This window comes from Panulirus ornatus, chromosome 47, assembly GCF_036320965.1.
Source record: "Panulirus ornatus isolate Po-2019 chromosome 47, ASM3632096v1, whole genome shotgun sequence".
Taxonomy (NCBI): domain Eukaryota; kingdom Metazoa; phylum Arthropoda; class Malacostraca; order Decapoda; family Palinuridae; genus Panulirus; species Panulirus ornatus.
This window is the reverse complement of record NC_092270.1, coordinates 20,153,880-20,176,123: the sequence shown is the minus strand read 5'-3', so window position 1 is coordinate 20,176,123 and position 22,244 is coordinate 20,153,880. Positions and strand designations below refer to the sequence as shown.

Sequence of the window (22,244 nt, the reverse complement as noted above, 5' to 3'; positions counted from 1 at the left end):
TGTTGTAGAAGGTGACTAAAGGTGACGGGAACAGGGGGCTGGAAACCCTCCCCTCCTTGTATTTTAGCTTTCTAAAAGGGGAAACAGAAGAAGGAGTCACGCGGGGAGTGCTCATCCTCCTCGAAGGCTCAGATTGGGGTGTCTAAATGTGTGTGGACATTACCAAGATGAGAAAAAAGGAGAGATAGGTAGTATGTTTGAGGAAAAGAACCTGGATGTTTTGGCTCTGAGTGAAATGAAGCTCAAGGGTAAAGGGTAGGAGTGGTTTGGGAATGTCTTGGGAGTAAAGTCAGGGGTTAGTGAGAGGACAAGAGCAACGGAAGGAGTAGCACTACTCCTGAAACAGGAGTGGTGGGAGTATGTGATAGAGTGTAAGAAAGTAAACTCTAGATTGATATGGGTAAAACTGAAAGTGGATGGAGAGAGATGGTTGATTACTGGTGCATATGCACCTGGGCATGAGAAGAAAGATCATGAGGCAAGTGTTTTGAGAGCAGCTGAGTGAGTGTGTTAGTAGTTTTGATGCACGAGACCAGGTTATAGTGATGAGTGCTTTGAATACAAAGGTGAGTAATGTGGCAGTTGAGGGAATAATTGGTGTACATGGAGTGTTCAGTGTTGTAAATGGAAATGGTGAAGAGCTTTTAGATTTATGTGCTGAAAAAGGACTGGTGATAGGGAATACCTGGTTTAAAAAGAGATATACATAAGTATACGTATGTAAATAGGAGAGATGGCCAGAGGGTGTTATTGGATTATGTGTTAATTGATAGGCAGGCGAAAGAGAGACTTTCGGATATTAATGAGCTGAGAGGTGCAACTGGAGGGATGTCTGATCATTATCTTGTGGAGGCGAAGGTGAAGACTTGTAGAGGTTTTCAGAGAAGAAGAGAGAATGTTGGGGTGAAGAGAGTGGTGAGAGTAAGTGAGCTTGGGAAGGAGACTTGTGTGAGGAAGTACCAGGAGGGACTGAGTACAGAATGGAAAAAGGTGAGAACAAAGGACATAAGGGGAGTGGGGGAGGAATGGGATGTATTTAGGGAAGCAGTGATGGCTTGCACAAAAGATGCTTGTGGCATGAGAAGCATGGGAGGTGGGTTGATTAATAAGGGTAGTGAGTGGTGGGATGAAGAAGTAAGATTATTAGTGAAAGAGAAGAGAGAGGCATTTGGACAGTTTTTGCAGGGAAATAATGCAAATGAGTGGAAGATGTATAAAAGAAAGAAGCAAGAGGTCAAGAGAAAGGTGCAAGAGGTGAAAAAGAGGGCAAATGAGAGTTGGGGTGAGAGTATCATTAAATTTTAGGGAGAATAAAAAGATGTTTGGGAAAAAGGTAAATAAAATGCATAAGACAAGGGAACAAATGGGAACTTCAGTGAAGGGAGCTAATGGGGAGGTGATAACAAGCAGTGGTGATGTGAGAAGGAGATGGAGGGAGTATTTTGAAGGTTTGTTGAATGTGTTTGATGACAGAGTGGCAGATATTGGGTATTTTGGGCGAGGTGGTTTGCAAAGTGAGAGGGTTAGGGAAAATGATTTGGTAAACAGAGAAGAGGCAGTAAAAGGTTTGAGGAAGATGAAAGCTGGTATTGCAGTGGAATTTATTAAAAAAGGGGGTGACTGTATTGTTGACTGGTTGGTAAGGTTATCTAATGTATGTATGACTCATGGTGAGGTGCCTGAGGATTGGCAGAATGCTTGCATAGTGCCATTGTACAAAGGCAAAGGGGATAAAAGTGAGTGCTCAAATTACAGAGGTATAAGTTTGATGAGTATTCCTGGGAAATTATATGGGAGGGTATTGATTGAGAGGGTGAAGGCATGTATAGAGCATCAGATTGGGGAAGAGCAGTGTGGTTTCAGAAGTGGTTGAGGATGTGTGGATCAGGTGTTTGCTTTGAAGAATGTATGTGAGAAATACTTAGAAAAGCAAATGGATTTGTATGTAGCATTTATGGATCTGGAGATGGCATATGATAGAGTTGATAGAGATACTCTGTGGAAGGTATTAAGAATATATGGTGTGGGAGGCAAGTTGTTAGAAGCAGTGAAATGGTTTTATCGAGGATGTAAGGCATGTGTACATGTAGGAAGAGAGGAAAGTGATTGGTTCTCAGTGAATGTTGGTTTGCGTCAGGAGTGTGTGATGTCTCCATGGTTGTTTAATTTGTTTATGGATGGGGTTGTTAGGAAGGTGAATGGAAAGAGGGGCAAGCATCCAGTCTGTTGTGGATGAGAGAGCTTGGGAAGTGAGTCAGTTGTTGTTCGCTGATGATACAGCGCTGGTGGCTGATTCGGGTGAGAAACAGCAGAAGCTGGTGACTGAGTTTGGTAAAGTGTGTGAAAGAAGAAAGCTGAGAGTAAATGTAAATAAGAGCAAGGTTATTAGGTACAGTTGGGTTGAGGGACAAGTCAATTGGGAGGCAAGTTTAAATGGAGAGAAACTGGAGGAAGTGAAGTGTTTTAGACATCTGGGAGTGGATTTGGCAACGAATGGAACCATGAAGCAGAAATGAATCATAGGGTGGGAGAGGGGGCGAAAGTTCTGGGAGCGTTGAAAAATGTGTGGAAGTCGAGAACATTATCTCGCAAAGCAAAAATGGGTATGTTTGAAGGAATAGTGGTTCCAAAAATGTTATATGGTTGCGAGGCGTGGGCTATAGATGGAGTTGTGCGGAGGAGAGTGGATGTGCTGGAAATGAGATGTCTGAGGACAGTATGTGGTGTGAGGTGGTTTGATCGAGTAAGTGATAATAGGGTAAGAGTGATGTGTGGTAATAATAAGAGTGTGGTTGAGAGAGCAGAAGAGGGTGTTTTGAAATGGTTTAATCACATGGAGAGAATGAGTGAGGAAAGATTGACAAAGAGGATATACGTGTCGGAGGTGGAGGGAACGAAGAGAAGTGGGACTTGGTACCAAATTGGATGTGGAAAGATGCAGTGAAAAAGATTTTGAGTGATTGGGGCCTGAGCATGCAGGAGGGTGAAAGGCATGCAAGGAATTGAGTGAATTGGAATGATGTGGTATACCGGGGTTGACATGCTGTCAATGGATTGAACCAGGGCATGTGAAGCATCTGGGGTAAACCATGGAAAGTTCTGTGAGGCCCGGATGTGGAAAGGGAGCTGTGGTTTCGGTGCATTACACATGACAGCTAGAGATTGAGTGTGAACGAATAAGGCCTTTGTTGTCTTTTCCTAGCGCTACCTCACGCACATACTGGGGGAGGGGGTTGTTACTTCAGGTGTGGCAGGGTGGCGACGGGAATGTATAAGGGCAGACAGTATGAATTAGGTACATGTGTATATATGTATATGTCTGTGTGTGTATGTATATATATATGTATACGTTGAGATGTATTGGTATGTATATGTGCACGTGTAGACGTGTATGTATATACATGTGTATGTGGGTGGGTTGGGCCATTCTTTCGTCTGTTTCCTTGCACTACCTCCCTAACGCGGGAGACAGCGATAAAGTATAATAAATAAATAAATCTATATAATTTTTTTTCATACTATTTGCCATTTCCCACATCAGCGAGGTAGCGTTAAGAACAGAGGACTGACCCTCTGAAGGAATATCCTCACTTGGGCCCCTCCTCTGTTCCTTCATTAGGAAAACTAAAAACGAGAGGGGAGGATTTCCAGCCCCCCTGCTCCTAAACAAATAAATATTTATACATATATGGTGTGGGAGGCAAGTTGTTAGAAGCAGTGAAAAGTTTTTATCGAGGATGTAAGGCATGTGTACCTGTAGGAAGAGAGGAAAGTGATTGGTTCTCAGTGAATGTAGGTTTGCGGCAGGGGTGTGTGATGTCTCCATGGTTGTTTAATTTGTTTATGGATGGGGTTGTTAGGGAGGTGAATGCAAGAGTTTTGGAAAGAGGGGCAAGTATGAAGTCTGTTGGGGATGAGAGAGCTTGGGAAGTGAGTCAGTTGTTGTTCGCTGATGATACAGCGCTGGTGGCTGATTCATGTGAGAAACTGCAGAAGCTGGTGACTGAGTTTGGTAAAGTGTGTGAAAGAAGAAAGTTAAGAGTAAATGTGAATAAGAGCAAGGTTATTAGGTACAGTAGGGTTGAGGATCAATTCAATTGGGTGTAAGGCATGTGTACGTGTAGGAAGAGAGGAAAGTGATTGGTTCTCAGTGAATGTAGGTTTGCGGCAGGGGTGTGTGATGTCTCCATGGTTGTTTAATTTGTTTATGGATGGGGTTGTTAGGGAGGTGAATGCAAGAGTTTTGGAAAGAGGGGCAAGTATGAAGTCAGTTGGGGATGAGAGAGCTTGGGAAGTGAGTCAGTTGTTGTTCGCTGATGATACAGCGCTGGTGGCTGATTCATGTGAGAAACTGCAGAAGCTGGTGACTGAGTTTGGTAAAGTGTGTGAAAGAAGAAAGTTAAGAGTAAATGTGAATAAGAGCAAGGTTATTAGGTACAGTAGGGTTGAGGATCAATTCAATTGGGAGGTGAGTTTGAATGGAGAAAAACTGGAGGAAGTGAAGTGTTTTAGATATCTGGGAGTGGATCTGGCAGCGGATGGAACCATGGAAGCGGAAGTGGATCATAGGGTGGGGGAGGGGGCGAAAATTCTGGGAGCCTTGAAGAATGTGTGGAAGTCGAGAACATTATCTCGGAAAGCAAAAATGGGTATGTTTGAAGGAATGGTGGTTCCAACAATGTTGTATGGTTGCGAGGCGTGGACTATGGATAGAGTTGTGCGCAGGAGGATGGATGTGCTGGAAATGAGATGTTTGAGGACAATGTGTGGTGTGAGGTGGCTTGATCGAGTAAGTAACGTAAGGGTAAGAGAGATGTGTGGAAATAAAAAGAGCGTGGTTGAGAGAGCAGAAGAGGGTGTTTTGAAATGGTTTGGTCACATGGAGAGAATGAGTGAGGAAAGATTGACCAAGAGGATATATGTGTCGGAGGTGGAGGGAGCAAGGAGAAGAGGGAGACCAAATTGGAGGTGGAAAGATGGAGTGAAAAAGATTTTGTGTGATCGGGGCCTGAACATGCAGGAGGGTGAAAGGAGGGCAAAGAATAGAGTGAATTGGAGCGATGTGGTATACCGGGGTTGACGTGCTGTCAGTGGATTGAATCAAGGCATGTGTATGGGGGTGGGTTGGGCCATTTCTTTCGTCTGTTTCCTTGCGCTACCTCGCAAACGCGGGAGACAGTGACAAAGCAAAAAAAAAAAAAAAAAAAAAATATATCATCACAGGGGATAAGAGAGAAAGAATACTTCCCATGTATTCCCTGTATGTCATAGAAGGCGACTAAAAAGAGAGGGAGCGGGGGGGCTGGAAATCCTCCCCTCTCATTTTCAATTATCCAAAAGAAGGAACAGAGAAGGGGCCAAGTGAGGATACTCCCTCAAAGGCTCAGTCCTCTGTACTTAACACTACCTTGCTAATGCAGGAATTGGCGAGTATCCACATCCAGGCTCTACAGACCTTTCTATGGTTTACACCAGATGTTTCACATGCCCTGATTAAGTCAACTGACAGCATGTCAACCCCCCAGTGTGCCACATCGTTCCAATTCACTCTATTCCTTTCCTCATTCATTCTCTCCATGTTTCCAAACCAGTTTAACACCCTCTTCTATTCTCTCAACCATGCTCTTTTTATTTCCACACATCTCTCATACCCTTTCATTACTTACTTGATCAAACCACCTCACACCATTTCATTTCAAACACATCCACCCTCCTCCGTAAAACCCTATCTATAGCCCATGCCTCGCAACCATATAATAGCGATGAAACTACAATTCCTTCAAACATACCCATTTTTGCTCTCCACGATAATGTGCTCTCTTTCCACACATCCTTCAACACTTCTAGAACCATCACTCCCTCCTCCACCCTGCGACACACTTCCACTTCCATGGTTCTAGTCACTGCTAAGTCACCCCCAGATATCCAAGATGCTTCACTTTCGCTAATTTTTCTCCATTCAAACTTACATCCCAATTAACTTGTCCCTTAAACCTGCTGAATCTAATAACCTTGCTCTTATTCACATATAACTTTCTCCCTTCACACACTTTTCCAAACTCAATCACCATTTCCTATAGTTTCTCATACTTGAACGCCACTTCCCACAACAGCGAGACAGCACCAGGAAGCAGAAGAAGAAAGACAGACAGTGTATTATGTTTTGACAAAACAAACATCCTCATCACTTCTAATTAGGCACGAAGTCAATTTGGACTCTACCACTCCAAAATTCATTCCCTTTGCATTCTCTGCCATATCAAACCTCTCATACACTGCCTCATTTCTTTCTTCATTCCATCTAGTCATACCACATGTTCCTCACGAAAAGCTTATTTCCAAAGCCTGGATTCTTGAACTCTGTGACTCACTCCACATCCATATTTCAGCTGTATTGGTCAAGGTTGAGAGGATCATGCTGTCCCTTAGGCTTTTCTTCACTTCCATTCTTACAGATATACCCTTTATAATTATGTTAAAGAGACCCTATGACTCTCCTTCCCTGTACTGCTCTCTCCCTTATCTCTGCTTCCATTAATTAAACTTACCCAAATACTTAAAATTCTTTCACCTCTTCCCGTCTTTCTCATCCCATATCTATAACACAATTTAGTACACTCACTTCTCTAACTAAGCATCCATCGTATTATAAATGAAAACTACCAATTCTAAAAAACAATCCATCACAGAAATGGAAGTCATCTTGCTATGAATCAATTTTTGAAATGCAGCTCATCTACATATGCAGTTAGGTCACATGATTGTTCCACAGTGGACTGAGACACACACTAGAGCCAAATCTGAAAGCTATGAGGCATGGTTTACCTCCTTCCCATTAATAAGGAAGTAAAAATATTAAACCAAATCAGGGAGGAAAGTAAATGAATAAAACCTGGCAAGCAAAGCAAGTTGGATTGGTAGGAAGTAATTAAGCAGTGGGCACCATCTATGCAGCGCAGGACATGGGCTCACTGTGTTTACTGTAGTTTCCTTTAACTGGGTATATTTTGGTTCCTCATAATATATACAGTTTGTTAGGGCCTGAAGGGTCTGACAAGCTAAAGCATGTACAAAATATCTATCTACTCTCCCAAATAAGACGAAACTAAAATACATTTTTTGTGGAGCTATAAACTGCTTGATGCATATAAGTGATCTGCTAGTGGACTACTCTGAGCACTTATGGGTGAGGCAGCTTTGCCACACCAAACAGGCTTATCATCTAAAGTTTACTTTTTGGATTCATGCTCAAGCTCAATTTTTTCCTCTCTCCCTCTCACAAACATGTTTATGGAGCGAGAGAAGGACAATAACAAAAAGAAAGTATACATGTGCCGAAGGAACAGTTACACATCTCTAATAACATACACATACTGTAAACTTAAGTACTGGTTATGGTAAAAATAAATCATGACTTCTATTTCAAAGCCCAGAGCTTGGACTCTGATAAATGTTATATACATTTTGCCTCATTTAGAAATGCCCTTACTATCTAAGTGTCTGCCCCTCTCCAATGACTCTGAACCATCGAAGACAGGTATGACTTTAGAAGTACATCTTTTAGGGTCTTGCCTTTTAGTACAGTTTAAACATATCAGTTTTGATATACTTAAAAGGAACATATCTCTCATGCTCACTCATGAAAAGGAAGTACACTCATCTCTGCAATGCATCAAAGCTTTATGTAAGGTTTAAGCAATGAGGGTATTTAATGCTCGTATATGGGTACAGAGGAGCAAATAAAGGTTTACAAATTACTGGTAAATACAAGCAAGGTCACCAAAATGTATGATAATCAAGAAAGTATCTAAAAGACTAATGTTACAACAAAAGATAAAAGTTTTGTCCCACTGGGTTTAGCTACTTACCTTGCCATTTCTGTTTGAAGTTCCATCATAACTTTATGAGAGTGTTCATAGTATTTAGCCTGAGCTTCAATAAGTTCATTCAAGTGACGTAAATGGGCAGCTTGAGAAGATCTGTAAAAAAGAAAAATATATGATATATGAATAAAAACAGAGGTTACTGCTCTAAAAAATGTAAATTATAGAATATAATGTAAATACTAGATCACATGCACCACTGTGACCTTTTCTAATATATATATTAGGGAGGATGATTTGGTAAACAGAGAAGAGGTAGTGAAAGCTTTGCGGAAGATGAAAGCTGGCAAGGCAGTAGGTTTGGATGGTATTGCAGTGGAATTTATTAAAAAAGGGGGTGACTGTATTGTTGACTGGTTGGTAAGGTTATTCAATGTATGTATGATTCATGGTGAGGTGCCTGAGGATTGGCGGAATGCTTACATAGTGCCATTGTACAAAGGCAAAGGGGACAAAGGTGAGTGCTCAAATTACAGAGGTATAAGTTTGTTGAGTATTCCTGGGAAATTATATAAGAGGGTATTGATTGAGAGGGTGAAGGCATATACAGAGCATCAGATTGGGGAAGAGCAGTGTGGTTTCAGAAGTGGTAGAGGATGTGTGGATCAGGTGTTTGCTTTGAAGAATGTATGAGAAATACTTAGAAAAGCAAATGGATTTGTATGTAGCATTTATGGATCTGGAGAAGGCTTATGATAGAGTTGATAGAGATGCTCTGTGGGAGGTATTAAGAATTTATGGTGTGGGAGGCAAGTTGTTAGAAGCAGAGAAAAGTTTTTATCAAGGATGTAAGGCATGTGTACGTGTAGGAAGAGAGGAAAGTGATTGGTTCTCAGTGAATGTAGGTTTGCGGCTGGGGTGTGTGATGTCTCCATGGTTGTTTAATTTGTTTATGGATGGGGTTGTTAGGGAGGTGAATGCAAGAGTTTTGGAAAGAGGGGCAAAAATGAAGTCTGTTGTGGATGAGAGAGCTTGGGAAGTGAGTCAGTTGTTGTTCGCTGATGATACAGTGCTGTTGGCTGATTCATGTGAGAAACTGCAGAAGCTGGTGACTGAGTCTGGTAAAGTGTGTGAAAGAAGAAAGTTAAGAGTAAATGTGAATAAGAGCAAGGTTATTAGGTACAGCAGGGTTGAGGGTCAAGTCAATTGGAAGGTCAGTTTGAATGGAGAAAAACTGGAGGAAGTGAAGTGTTTTAGATATCTGGGAGTGGATCTGGCAGTGGATGGAACCATGGAAGCGGAAGTGAATCATAGGGTGGGGGAGGGGGCAAAAATTCTGGGAGCCTTGAAGAATGTTTGGAAGTCGAGAACATTATCTCGCAAAGCAAAAATGGGTATGTTTGAAGGAATAGTGGTTCCAACAATGTTGTATGGCTGCGAGGCGGGGGCTATAGATAGAGTTGTGCGGAGGAGGGTGAATGTGCTGGAAATGAGATGTTTGAGGACAATAAGTGGTGTGAGGTGGTTTGATCGAGTAAGTAATAATAGGGTAAGAGAGATGTGTGGTAATAAAAAGAGTGTGGTTGAGAGAGCAGAAGAGGGTGTTTTGAAATGATTTGGTCACATGGAGAGAATGAGTGAGGAAAGATTGACCAAGAGGATATATGTGTCGGAGGTGGAGGGAACAAGGAGAAGTGGGACACCAAATTGGAGGTGGAAAGACGGAGTGAAAAAGATTTTGAGTGATCGTGGCCTAAACATGCAATAGGGTGAAAGGCGTGCAAGGAATAGAGTGAATTGGAATGATGTGGTATAACGGGGTCGACGTGCTGTCAATGGATTGAACCAGGGCATGTGAAGCATCTGGGGTAAACCATGGAAAGTTCTGTGGGGCCTGGATGTGGAAAGGGAGCTGTGGTTTCGGTGCATTATTACATGACAGCTAGGGACTGAATGTGAACGAATTGGGCCTTTGTTGTCTTTTCCTAGCGCTACCTTGCACACATGAGGGGGGAGGGGGTTGTTATTCCATGTGTAGCGAGGTGGCGATGGGAATAAATAGAGGCAGACAGTTTGAATTATGTACATGTGTATATATGTATATGTCTGTGTGTGTGTATATATATGTATACATTGAGATGTATAGGTATGTATATTTGCGTGTGTGGACGTGTATGTATATACATACATGTGTATGTGGGTGGGTTGGGCCATTCTTTCGTCTATTTCCTTGCACTACCTCGCTAACACGGGAGACAGCGACAAAGCAAAATAAATTATTTTTTTATATTTTGCTTTGTCGCTGTCTCCCGCGTTAGCGAGGTAGCACAAGGAAACAGACGAAAGAACGGCCCAACCCATCGACATACACATGTATATACATACACATCCACACACGCAAATATACATACCTATACATCTCAATGTACACATATATACATACACACACAGACATATACATATATACACATGTACATAAATATAATAAATAAATAAATATATGGATCTGAGAAGGTATATGACAGGGTGGATAGATGCTTTGTGGAAGGTCTTAAGAGCATACAGAGTGAGGGATGAGATTCTAGAAGTACTGAGAAGTTTTTATCAAGGGTGTAAGGTGTGTGTACAAGTAGGAAGAGAGGAGAATGAACTGATCCCACTGAAGGTCAGTCTGCAGCAGGGGTGTGTGATGTCCCATGGTTGTTTAATTTGTTTATGTATAGGGAGATGCAGGTATGCAGTCTGCTGGGGATGAGAAGGCCTGGGAAATGAGTCAGTTGTTGTTCACCGATGATACAGCACTGGTGGCTGATTCGAGTGAGAAACTGCAGAAGTTGGTGACTGAGTTTGGAAAAGTGTGTGAAAGGAGAAAGTTGAGAGTAAATGTGAATAAGAGCAAGGTTATTAGGTTCAGCAGGGTTGATGAACAAATTAGTTGCGATGTGAACCTGGCAGAAAATGGAACCATGTAAGTGGTAGTGAGTCTTAGGGTGGAGGAGGAGGTGAAGGTTCTGGGAGTGATAAAGAATGTGTGGAAAGAGAGAATGTTATCTCTGAGAGCAAAAATGGGTATGTCTGAGGGAATAGTAGTTCTAACAATACTATATGGTTGCAAGGCATGGGGTATAGATAGAGTTTTGCAGAGGAGGGTGGATGTGTTGGAAATGAAATGTTTGAGGACAACTGGCAGTGTGAGGTGGTTTGATCAAGTAAGTCATGAAAGGGTAAGAGAGATGTGCAGTAATAAAAAGGAGTGGTCATGAGAGCAGAAGAGGGTGTGTTGAAATGGTCCGGACACATGGAGAGAATGAGTGAGGAAAGGTTGACAAAGAAGATATATGTGTCAGAGGTGGAGGGAACATGGAGAAGCAAGAGACTAAATTGGAGGTGGAAGGATGGAGAGAAAAAGATTTTGAGTGATCAGGGCCTGAACATCAGGAGGGTGAAAGGGTTGTAAGGAATAGAGTGAACTGGAATGATGTGGTATACTAGGGTTGACATGCTGTCAATGGACTGAACCAGGGTAAAACATGAAAAGGTCTGTGGGGCCTGGATGTGAATAGGGAACTGTGGTTTCAGTGTATTATACATGACAGCTAGAGACTGTGAACGAAAGTTGCCATTTATGTCTGTTTTCTTGGCACAACCTTGCTGGCACAGGGGTTGGCGATGCCATTTCCTGTGGCCAGTGTAGCTCCAGGAACGGATGAAGGCATGCAAGTATGAATATGCACAAGTGTATATATGTATATGTCTGTGTATGTATATGTGTATATGTTGATTTGCACATGTATATGCATGTGTATGTGCATATATATAAATATGTGTGTATATGAGTGAATGGGTCCTTCTTCATCCATTCCCTGGTGCTTCCTTACTGATGCAGGAGACAACAATCAAGTATAATAACAATAAAAAAGTCCCAATTACCACTCTATTCAACAGACAATTCCACAAGCTCTTCATCATTTCCATTCACAAAAGTGAATATCCCAAGTGCACCAACTACACCTTAAACAGCCGCATTACTTACTTTCACATTTAAATCAACCATCACTAATATCCAGTCCCATGCACCAAAACTGCTGACAGTCACTCAACTGTTCCCAAAACACCTGCCTCTCATGATCTTTCTTCTCATGGTCAGGAGCATAAGCACCAAAAATCATTCATTTCTTGCCATGCAGTTCCAGTTTTACCCACATCAATCTAGAATTTATTTTCTTACACTCTATCACACACTCCCACAACTACTGCTTCAGTAATAGTGCTACTCCTTCCTTTGCTCTTATCCTCTCACCAACCCTTGACTTTACTCTCAAGATGTTTCTAAGCCATTCTTCCCCTTCCCCTTGAGCTTTGTTTCACCCAGATCCAGAACATTTAGGTTTCTTTCCTCAAACATACTACCTATCTCTCCTCTCTTCTTGTCTTGGTTAGAACTATACACATTGACATCCCAATTTGAGCCTTCAATAAGGATGAGCACTCCCCTCTTGACTCCTGTTTCCCCTTTAGTTGCCTTCTATGACAAAAGGGGAAAACAACTGGCCTTGTCCTAGGCTTGTTCCCCAAGACAGTTTCATCTGTGGCTCTGTGTTGTTTATATCTCTCAAGTATAGCTTTGTCAATTTGTCATGTCTGGTTAAATTCATTCGCGTCAGTTCCAAAACATTTTGCCCTTCTTAATGATGGCATGCTCTTTACAATAAAGATCCTGATATTTTGCAAAGTATTTTCAATATCATAATTCTTTCTCAACCAAGTTTGTATTCTCAGTGACATCACCAATCCCACATTCTTTTCTGATTCTTACAAATATCTATTTTTGGTATATCTCAGCAACATGGCAGTGCCATAAATAAGTATATACAGTAAATCTAAAACATAAAAGAATTGTTCACTACAACATATGAGAGATGCTCCTTTATCATTAGAATTAATCCAACTGAAAAAACTAATAAAACAGCATGTTGGTGCCTTATCGGCTGTCTAATGACTGATTCAAGTTGATATGAGTGATGCACTGTTAAGCAAACAGTATGATGCAAAGAAACCACATTACAAAGATTTTGTTGATGTTGGTACTATTTAGTTATTGTCAATATCCATATTTAGTTTAGATATTGGAGGATCCATATGAAGTACATGATAATCTCAATGCTACAAAAATTACCGATACATTTTGGGTAACTGATGTCTAGATAAACAAGGTTTTCGAGTAATATGTTTCATAAGAAAATTCTTTCATAAATCCACTTAATACTGTGAATATAGCAGATTTAAAACTCTTTTGGATTATTTACAGGTATTAAAAAAAGAAAATGAAAAGGCTGGTAATTAAAGGAGAAAAGATACTACACTTAACAAGACAGGTAAAATTGTAGAACACTTTTTCATTATCATGAACAGAAGTTACAAAGAAAATGAAAAGGCTTGTAACTAAAGGAAAAGAGATAATGTACTTAACAAAACAGGTTAAACTGGATACAACTTTTTCAAAAATAATCTAAAATAAAAAGCAAGAGGATAAAGTATCAGAAAAGAAATAGCAAGAAATGGAGAACACAAGACTCACTGTCTTCTTAAAAGAATAAGATGGAATAAAAGAAATGTGGAAGCATTTAAGGGATTGGAAGGTAGCAATGGGTAATGTGTGTGGGATAAGAATGAGAAAAAAAAATTAAATGGGGATTGTTACAGGTCAATACAAAACAGTGGTGCATAAATACAGGTACTTATGAATGCATGTGGTAGTTACAGATAGAAGAAGACAAAATGCAAAAGGAAGCTTTAATGATCAAACTTACTTCCTCAGCAGAGGGTAGTTTCTGATGAAGCAAAAAATTGCAAATAATACCCTTTGATTGTCCAACCATGTGATTTGGTTGATACCCCGTAACAAAAGCTACTGGGGAAACTCATATCAATTTCATAAGTTAAAGATTTATCCATATAAGCACAAAGTCCCCAAAGCCTATTTCCACCAGCAGGGGATATCATTACCTCCCAGCTTCACCATACTCCATTTTCCCGAAGTGAAGATGATGCAAGGAGCATCATGAAATGCAAAATGAAGTGTAAATCAAGAAAATATTTACGTAATCACAATATGACAATATGGGAAGATAAAACTTTGATAAGGTACAAAGATAAATGGTGTGAGTCTTGTAAAGAAAAAATGAAGTTTTGTAAAAAATGAAATAAAAAAGGGAAAGGAGGAGGAGGAGCAAGAAGAAGTATATAAAGCTTTACTGTTAGCTATTTCACCTACCGTACACCTTCTAGCAGAAGCTTTGTAATTTCTGCCTGTCTATCAAAGTCTGCCTGAGCCTTCCTTAAATCTGCTTCAGCCTGAAAATTAAACATTTCCAAAATAAAAAAAGTAAACTGACGATACATATATATATATATATATATATACATATATAATGAATAAACCTCTATCTAATTGTGGGTCATTATCTTCAATATCAATGCTCGGATAGATAGATAAGAGGCTCTACATAACTTCATGGTTATATCAGTAAGAAACACGTTATAAGATGAGCAATTTCCATAAATTTATCACATAAAAAATAAAATCATAATCATATCTTCTCAGTGAATAAGACCATACTCTTCACATACATATAAAGCTCCACGAAATGAGTAAATAAAGGTAGATTGATATACAAAGAAAAAATTTCAGCTATTGAGAAATAAGTGATGGATATAATCTTTACAAATCTGACACATACAAAATATCTATATACTTTTAAACATCCATGATAAAGGAGCACTGAAATCACACTGCACATATGATACAGCATTCAGATATCTACTTCATAAAAAATCTCAAGGATTTCAGAAAATATCCCCATGAGTGAGACCTCTTAAATTGTGTTATGTTTGGTAAAGGTATGTCTAGATATGACAGATGGAAACATTGTTAAGTTTGCTAAAGGAATCTTTAATGACTGTAATCTTTGCCCCATACTCTAGGAATGGAACTCAAATGATTTCTTGACTCTGAACTTTATAATACCCCTGTAACAAACATACACCATTTTGGCTTACCATGGAAGATGACCTATCATATCATCATACTGAGCTTCAATGCCTTTTGCTCCATCTTTACAGATATCATACAGATGAGTCATCATTAAGTCCAATGCTACAAAAGTACATGTGTTGTCCTCTCTCAAAAGTAGCTCTCTTTTCTCCTTAAACTCAAACTCTACTCTCATTCAACTGCTTACAACACACATTCACAAACTCCACATCGCAATTCAAAAACTGTAATGTCCTATTCTCTGATCTATACTGATTCCTCTTCCTCTACCTTAATCTGCTGCTTTCCTATTTCTTCCTTTCCCTTTGTGTACACATGCATCACCAACTCTCATTCCTTTCATGCATTAAGAGAATTACAGGGAGATGGGAGATAATACAGTACTCTGTAAAGTATAGTGCGAAGCCCAAATCTGTTGTAGATCATAAAAGAGACTCTACTGTGAATCTGACTAAAGAATACACCCATTCAAGATACCACAAATATGTAAATCCATATTAACAAATGAATGGATTAGGGTGGTAAAAAACACAGGATGGAACTGGAGTTTTACACTGGTACATTTTCGCATAAAGCCTTATTTACACAACCTAACAACATGATAGAAGAATACATCATTTAAATGGAGACAAAAATTCCATCTTGCCGGGTGTCTATAAGTGTCCCTTTCTGATTGACTAGCGTCAACTGCTGGCTCGACCTCCTTCAACGATGTCACTACTAGTTTCCTAGCCACTTTTGACAAGCAGAGGTATCTTTCCTGATGTTTCATTATGGTATTTGTTGTTATATATGCAGCCTCAAAAATTTTTCCCATCCCCTTATCCAAGCCTTTGTGGATCATCCTAGCTTCAGCAAAGGTTCACATTCAGCAGTGCATGAGATAAGTGTGTTGGAAGTTCAATGCAGATGTACATTTGCTCTATGTTCATACAGTCTATGTTCATACAAAGAGGACAAGTACATTTGAGGCTTGATGCACACATAAATCCACTCTATGTTCAAAAAGCTTATCTTCATAAATCAGGTGTACCTCTACATCAAACCACCAACTCACTCGTCCCACACAAAAATTAATGGGGACACATACTAAGATTGTAAGAAGCCAGGATAATCCACAAAGGCTTGGATATGAGGATTAAAAAAGTAGTCGAGGCTGCATAGATAAAAAAAAATAAATAATGTAATATTAGCCTTGAAAAATGTGTGGAAGTCGAGAACATTATCCCGGAAAGCAAAAATGGGTATGTTTGAAGGAATAGTAGTTCCAACAATGTTGTATGGTTGCGAGGCGTGGGCTATGGATAGAGTTGTGCGCAGGAGGATGGATGTGCTGGAAATGAGATGTTTGAGGACAATGTGTGGTGTGAGGTGGTTTGATCGAGTAAGTAACGTAAGGGTAAGAGAGATGTGTGGAAATAAAAAGAGCGTGGTTGAGAGAGCAGAAGAGGGTGTTTTAAAATGGTTTGGGCACATGGAGAGAATGAGTGAGGAAAGATTGACCAAGAGGATATATGTGTCGGAGGTGGAGGGAACGAGGAGAAGAGGGAGACCAAATTGGAGGTGGAAAGATGGAGTGAAAAAGATTTTGTGTGATCGGGGCCTGAACATGCAGGAGGGTGAAAGGAGGGCAAGGAATAGAGTGAATTGGAGCGATGTGGTATACAGGGGTTGACGTGCTGTCAGTGGATTGAATCAAGGCATGTGAAGTCAGCAGGAAGGATTCCATTATCACTCGATCGTGCTCAGTTCTCTTACTATCTTTCATAGTTTTTCTAATTGTCATTTGCTTCTTGGAATTGCTGTCTGCATAGAATTTTTATATTTTCTCTTGCTTCTTTATATCATAAACAGTTGATGAACCAATACCATAGATGCCATAAAGCTTATGCACCGAAACAACACAGTCCATTTTTTTCAACAGTTCTACTTTATCTTGGATCAATATGGACTGAAGTTTACATTTGATGCCACGACTGACACTCTCATATGTCTTAGAAGCCATAGCTAGGGATAAATGTAAGCAAAATAAGCTAAGAATCTCACAGAATTGTAATATCACTACCAACTAATGCAGTGTAAAGAATGTAAATAAGCACATACTACACCCAATGCCATCCATGGCTGTCCAGTCAACTAATCTGGTGGCCATGGTAATTTCAAGTTCCCTCACATAATTCTGTCCAGACTAAAGGAGGTGCCGAACCATCAGTTGCCAGAAATTCAGTGGTGTACCTGTACTTGATGATCTTGTTCTCCAGAACCAAATAGACTGCCTCAAAGAGCCATCTTTGCCTTCTTTCAATGGAATAGAAGAAATGGCACAGTTCCTAACTTCATGACTCCTTTTACTATTACTTAATAGTTATGTACTTGGGTTAAGAAACACTGTTTTGCTTACAGCAAATGTTTTACCAGAACTCGGCCAAATGCCTTCTGAATAACCATAATGGAAAAAACAAAAAAACATGGAGAAGAATGAGGACAAGCACCTCTAACTGCACTTAACCTACTGATAGACAACACAGCCTATCATCTACATTGTCAACACGTCAACCTCCTTCTGGTTTGTCTGAAGTTTGGGATTATAATGGCCCGAATGTAAGAGGGCCAAACAAACTTCCAAGGTACGCTTAGTGGAACTCGTGATGCCTCGATAACCCGTACGGTGGAGTGCACAGAATCCTCCTGTTTCAGATTTGGTGTTGCTGTTTCGAAAATGGAGATTGGGTTTTGTCTGCATGAGAAAGATAAGAATTCAAGTACAAAATCCATGGTTCTCCCAATAAAATCTAACATAACTACATGCTCTGTAATAAAAGGGAAGAATCTGCAATGATTAGAGTCATTATTAGACACATAAACAGAGACCACAAGTCAGCTTTCCTGTATCATAAGCAAAGAAGAAAAGACTTTAAGGAGTAAACCAAAAGTATCTCCAAATCCCATCCATCTTGGCCAGCTCAACCCAATGTAACTAAGCCATGGGAAAATTCATTCTTTCTTTGTCTAGCTCACCAATCTGAAGAAATTCCAAAGTATAGTGAGCATTCTCATTTAGAATGCATCCCGAAAAATTGTGAAGGAGAGGTCTGGGCTTCTGGTTGAAGATGGAATCTAGCACTTTAAACTTCTGCAAGACATCAGAATGCTCAAAAATGGTATATACAGGAAAAAGGCATTCTGAAAGCCTGAAACACAGACTTTATCTTTCATTAACTTAGCTTGGATTTCTATGACATGCCATCTAAGACAACCGGGATGAGACACTGGATCTAAGTAAGTGCTTGTTTTTAGCAATAACTGATATTTTCTTCCAAAAAGGAGGCTGTAGAAGTGAAACATCATAGATCAACTGTTACTAAGCTCCCTGAGAGTTGATGTTTAACTTGTGAGAGTCATCAGGGTTGACTGGAAAAGCTTTCATAACAATCAAGGTTTAACTCAATTTTAAGCAGGGATATATCAAAAATAGGTTGTGCAGATGTAAATACCTGATCTGAAGCGTAAGAATCAGATTTCTTTGGACCAAAAACCAGTCTATAATCCTTTGAATTCAGGGCTGAAGAAGAAGCTCTTGGTCCTGGAGTGAAAACTTCATCTTCATTGTAGGGAAAACTGAAGACTTGAACAAAAGCCAAAACTCACAGGTATGGGTCCCCCAATATATAAGCAACATTTGAAAATTAATTTGACTTAAAGGGATTTTCTTTGCTTTGGCAGATGACTTGAGTGGACCTCCCTTTCTTTTAGACAGAAAGACAACTACAAAATAAAAGATGATGACAGCCCAGGGTCTACCCTGACACCATTAGGGGCTGATTCTGAATGTTCTGATATCTGAGGAGTAGAAGAAAAACCACATCTGTTTTCAACAAGGGAAACACTTGTTATTTGTTAGAAGCTTGAACTTTTTCTGGTAAGTGAGCAACCCTTACAGAACCACTTCAGTGGGCATAGCCTTGGTTCCCCTTCCTTTTTTACCATCAACTAAATCCAGCCCTAATTCAATTCTACTAACCTTCACACTTTTTTGTCTAAGCATTCCATAATTTCTCTTCTTAGTATACCAGCCCTAGTACAGAAAACTCACTGCCAATGATTCCTCTTGATCTATCAGATCCTCTACAACTTGCAAAAACCCTGAAGCCATCACCTCAGACAACATGAACCTTCCTTTCGTGCCTCTATTAATACATAAGCCTCCTAAAATTTTTAATCTGTACTTCAAGAACCCCCTTCACTTTGGTGTGAAAATAATCTTATAGTTCCACAATTAACAATCTAACATAGTCCTTCCTTCTTGAATGAGCTAGTGCTACAGCTTTGAAATCTACTTGGTCACTGAATACAACCTGATACAGTCTCATCATCTTGCTGAAGGCTTTTACCAAAATTGCTGTTTTTTTTCTATCATTCCAGCCTCAAAATGTAGAGAGTGAGATTAACAGTTTCATCACTGGAAATTCCTCAACTCTCATCAAGACCTGGATTGGTTGAAAATTCAACCTAACCCCAAATTTCTCACAAAGAATGAAAGTCAAATTTACCAACAAGAACATTCTTATTTCTGCCTAGAAGCAAGGAGAAAATTCATCACAGTCTTTGTCTAGTGGGTTCTCTCACAGTCTAATTCTACAATCAACTATCTTAAAGATCAAAACATTGTGTTACCTCATACCTCCAAACTTCCTTTGTAGGCAAGGAACACTGTCATACACATCAAACAAATCATCCTGAAGTCCTAAACTGTCCCAGAAACCTTTCTCAGGGACCTTTCATTGGAGGGTTATGAAGCTCTGTCAGCAGGATGCCTTCCTGAGAAAAATATCATGGAAGATACTAGTCACAGATGGCTGTGGAACTCTAGTCAGCACTTAAACCCATTTCCATTGTCTGGTTCTGTAAAACACCCTGTGTGGCACATGAAGGATTGTCAGACAGCTCTTCCCAAACCATTCCTCCCTAGTTCATCTCAACAATAAGTTCAAGTTTCCCATACGCCACCATTTGGCAAGGCTCTCATTCTACTTGTTCAATTGTGGACTACTATTCAGAAATTGAGTTTGGGATTTTGCAGGGAAGAGCATGGTAGTATATATGCAATTTTACTCTACAGTGCTGCACATATCAATCTGACTTCCACACCAAGATTGTTTGAATCTCTGGTGTACAGTACCTTTCTGCAATGCATTATCCACAAATGCAAAGTCTAAATGAAATGTGAATGCCCTACATATGTGATAATAAATCAATCTACATCTCCATAACATTCAGTACATAAATCCAACAGGTTCAAACTATATCTATTTTCCTCACTGATACAGTACACAGATCCATCATGCCTGCACCTTTCCTCTGCTCAACTAACACTCCATCTTCCCACGATATCGAAGTGTGTCTATTTCCACTTTCCATCTTACTCACACCATTTATAACTAAAATTTTTTTATACTTCTGCATTGAATGATGGAGGTCTCATAACTAATTCACTAATCATATCTCATCCATTCTTCCAAATTTTAGTTTACATGTACATATCAACCAGTTATGCTGAGGCATAAAAGGGATGAGCAATTGAGGGTGATGGCTCTGAATGTTAAAAGGATGACTAGTAAGAGTAAAATGAGGGAGCTTGAGGGGAAATTCTAAAGTTATAATTTTGATGTGCTGAGGACTGGGGAAACCTACATTCTTGGGCAGGGTGTATAAAGTGAATATGAAAATGATGAAAGCAAGTTATGGGAGTGTACGGAAGGAGCTGTATGAATGAGAACGAATAAAAATTATCAGGGAAGAGGGAAAGAGGGATGCGCAATTGTGCTATCACGAAGAGGGCAGCGGACTGTTACCGAGATATCTATCTATCTATATCTCTGAAGCTTACTCCTTTCTGGAACTCCCTCAAGGAGGCTGCCATAGCAATAGAGTTTCCATAACGAGTGAACTCCAGTGCCACCTATTAGCCTTTAGTGCCTCACCCTTAAAAGGCCACTTGCAGAGGCCTAGTCTAGTGCAGTGTTTGCAGAGTTTTCTACCTAACATTCCTACACACTACTTCTACCTAATGCTCCTACCTAAACATTCCTACCTATTACTTCTATCTACTGCTCCTACACTCTTGCCAAAAGGCAGGGCTAGCACATAGCACTCACCACAGGAAGGAATATCTAGAGTTACAAAGAATGAGCTGTATGAGTTTAGTTTTGTCAAGTGTTGTGTGTGACAAGGAGAGATTCTATGTCTGTGGACAGAATGCCAGTAGACCATGTGTGGGTGAAGCAGAAAGAAAAGGCAGCTACCTGGGTAAGGGGAGTTCAACTTGACAGCCACTGAAGTCTTGGCACACCATGCAGCTGTCACTAACCCTCCAAATACCCAGGCAGGTAGTACTGGTAGTATACAATCCTGGTCGTTGGCTGTCTACCAACTACTATCAATTTTGTGGATAGAACAGTGTGTGAAAGGAAAGACAAATTGTGAAGTATGCATGAGTATGTGTATATGCACCTGTGAATATAAAGACAGTGTGAGGTGAGGATGAAATGAAGTATTTCTGGAGAAATTTGAATGACAGTTCAAATGGGTCTGAGAAAGAGATGGTGATTGTAATAGGTGATATGAACGTGAAGGTGGGATGTGATGAAACTGCTAAGACAACTGGCAAATTGGGAGGGCCTGGAGTGAATGAGATTGGATGTTATCTTGCAGATGTCTGCATTGAGAGGGGTCAATTTCTTGTGAAAAAACTTTTTTCAGCACAAGATGATTCACAGATGTACATAGATGAGAAATCATGGAAGAGAAGAACAAAAATGGGTTGGAGTGATTATGTGGCACTAGATGAAAGGTTAAGAAAAGTTGTGGTGAATGCTAGAATTGAGAGGATTCACTGGAGATTCTGACCATTATGCAGTTCTTGTGAAGATGAGGATCAGAAAGAAGTGGAGGTATTGCATAATGAAATATCGTGAAGTAAAAGAGTTGGCAAGGGAGAAAATGAATCAGAACGACTGTTATATCTCTCACACCCATCACCTTTGGGAACTCCCTCATGGGGGTGGCCACAGCAAGTCTCTACAAAAGGTGAACTCATGCTGCTTCCTTGCCTTTAGTGCAGAGGAGGAGGAAAGAATGTTCAATGCATCAGCGGAAAGTTAAGAAGCTAATTGCAGAAAGCAATGAAAGAGTAGGTGAAGATTTAGGGTGAAAGTCGAGTGAAAAGTTTAAAGGCAAATATGAAATTGTACTGCAAGGTGAAAAAAGAGAGAGGTGGATGTAAGGATGGAAACACAAATGTGAAAAGAAAGGAAGAGGAGTTGCTGAATCAAAAGGACAAAGTGAAAGGAAGATGGAAAGAATATTTT

General features: G+C 40.1%; 1 protein-coding gene across 4 annotated transcripts in view; it reads right to left on the bottom strand.

The window, feature by feature from the left end:
* Positions 1–22,244, bottom strand: part of EndoB (SH3 domain containing GRB2 like, endophilin-B) — a 127,052-nt gene that overhangs the window by 54,522 nt on the left and 50,286 nt on the right. For all 4 annotated transcript variants that reach the window (XM_071689919.1, XM_071689918.1, XM_071689921.1 and 1 more), the window contains 2 exons: positions 14,098–14,177; positions 7,869–7,979 (listed from right to left, as the gene is read on the bottom strand). In XM_071689919.1, coding sequence (XP_071546020.1) covers positions 7,869–7,979; positions 14,098–14,177 — 191 coding nt within the window. The remainder of the gene's footprint in view (positions 1–7,868; positions 7,980–14,097; positions 14,178–22,244) is intronic.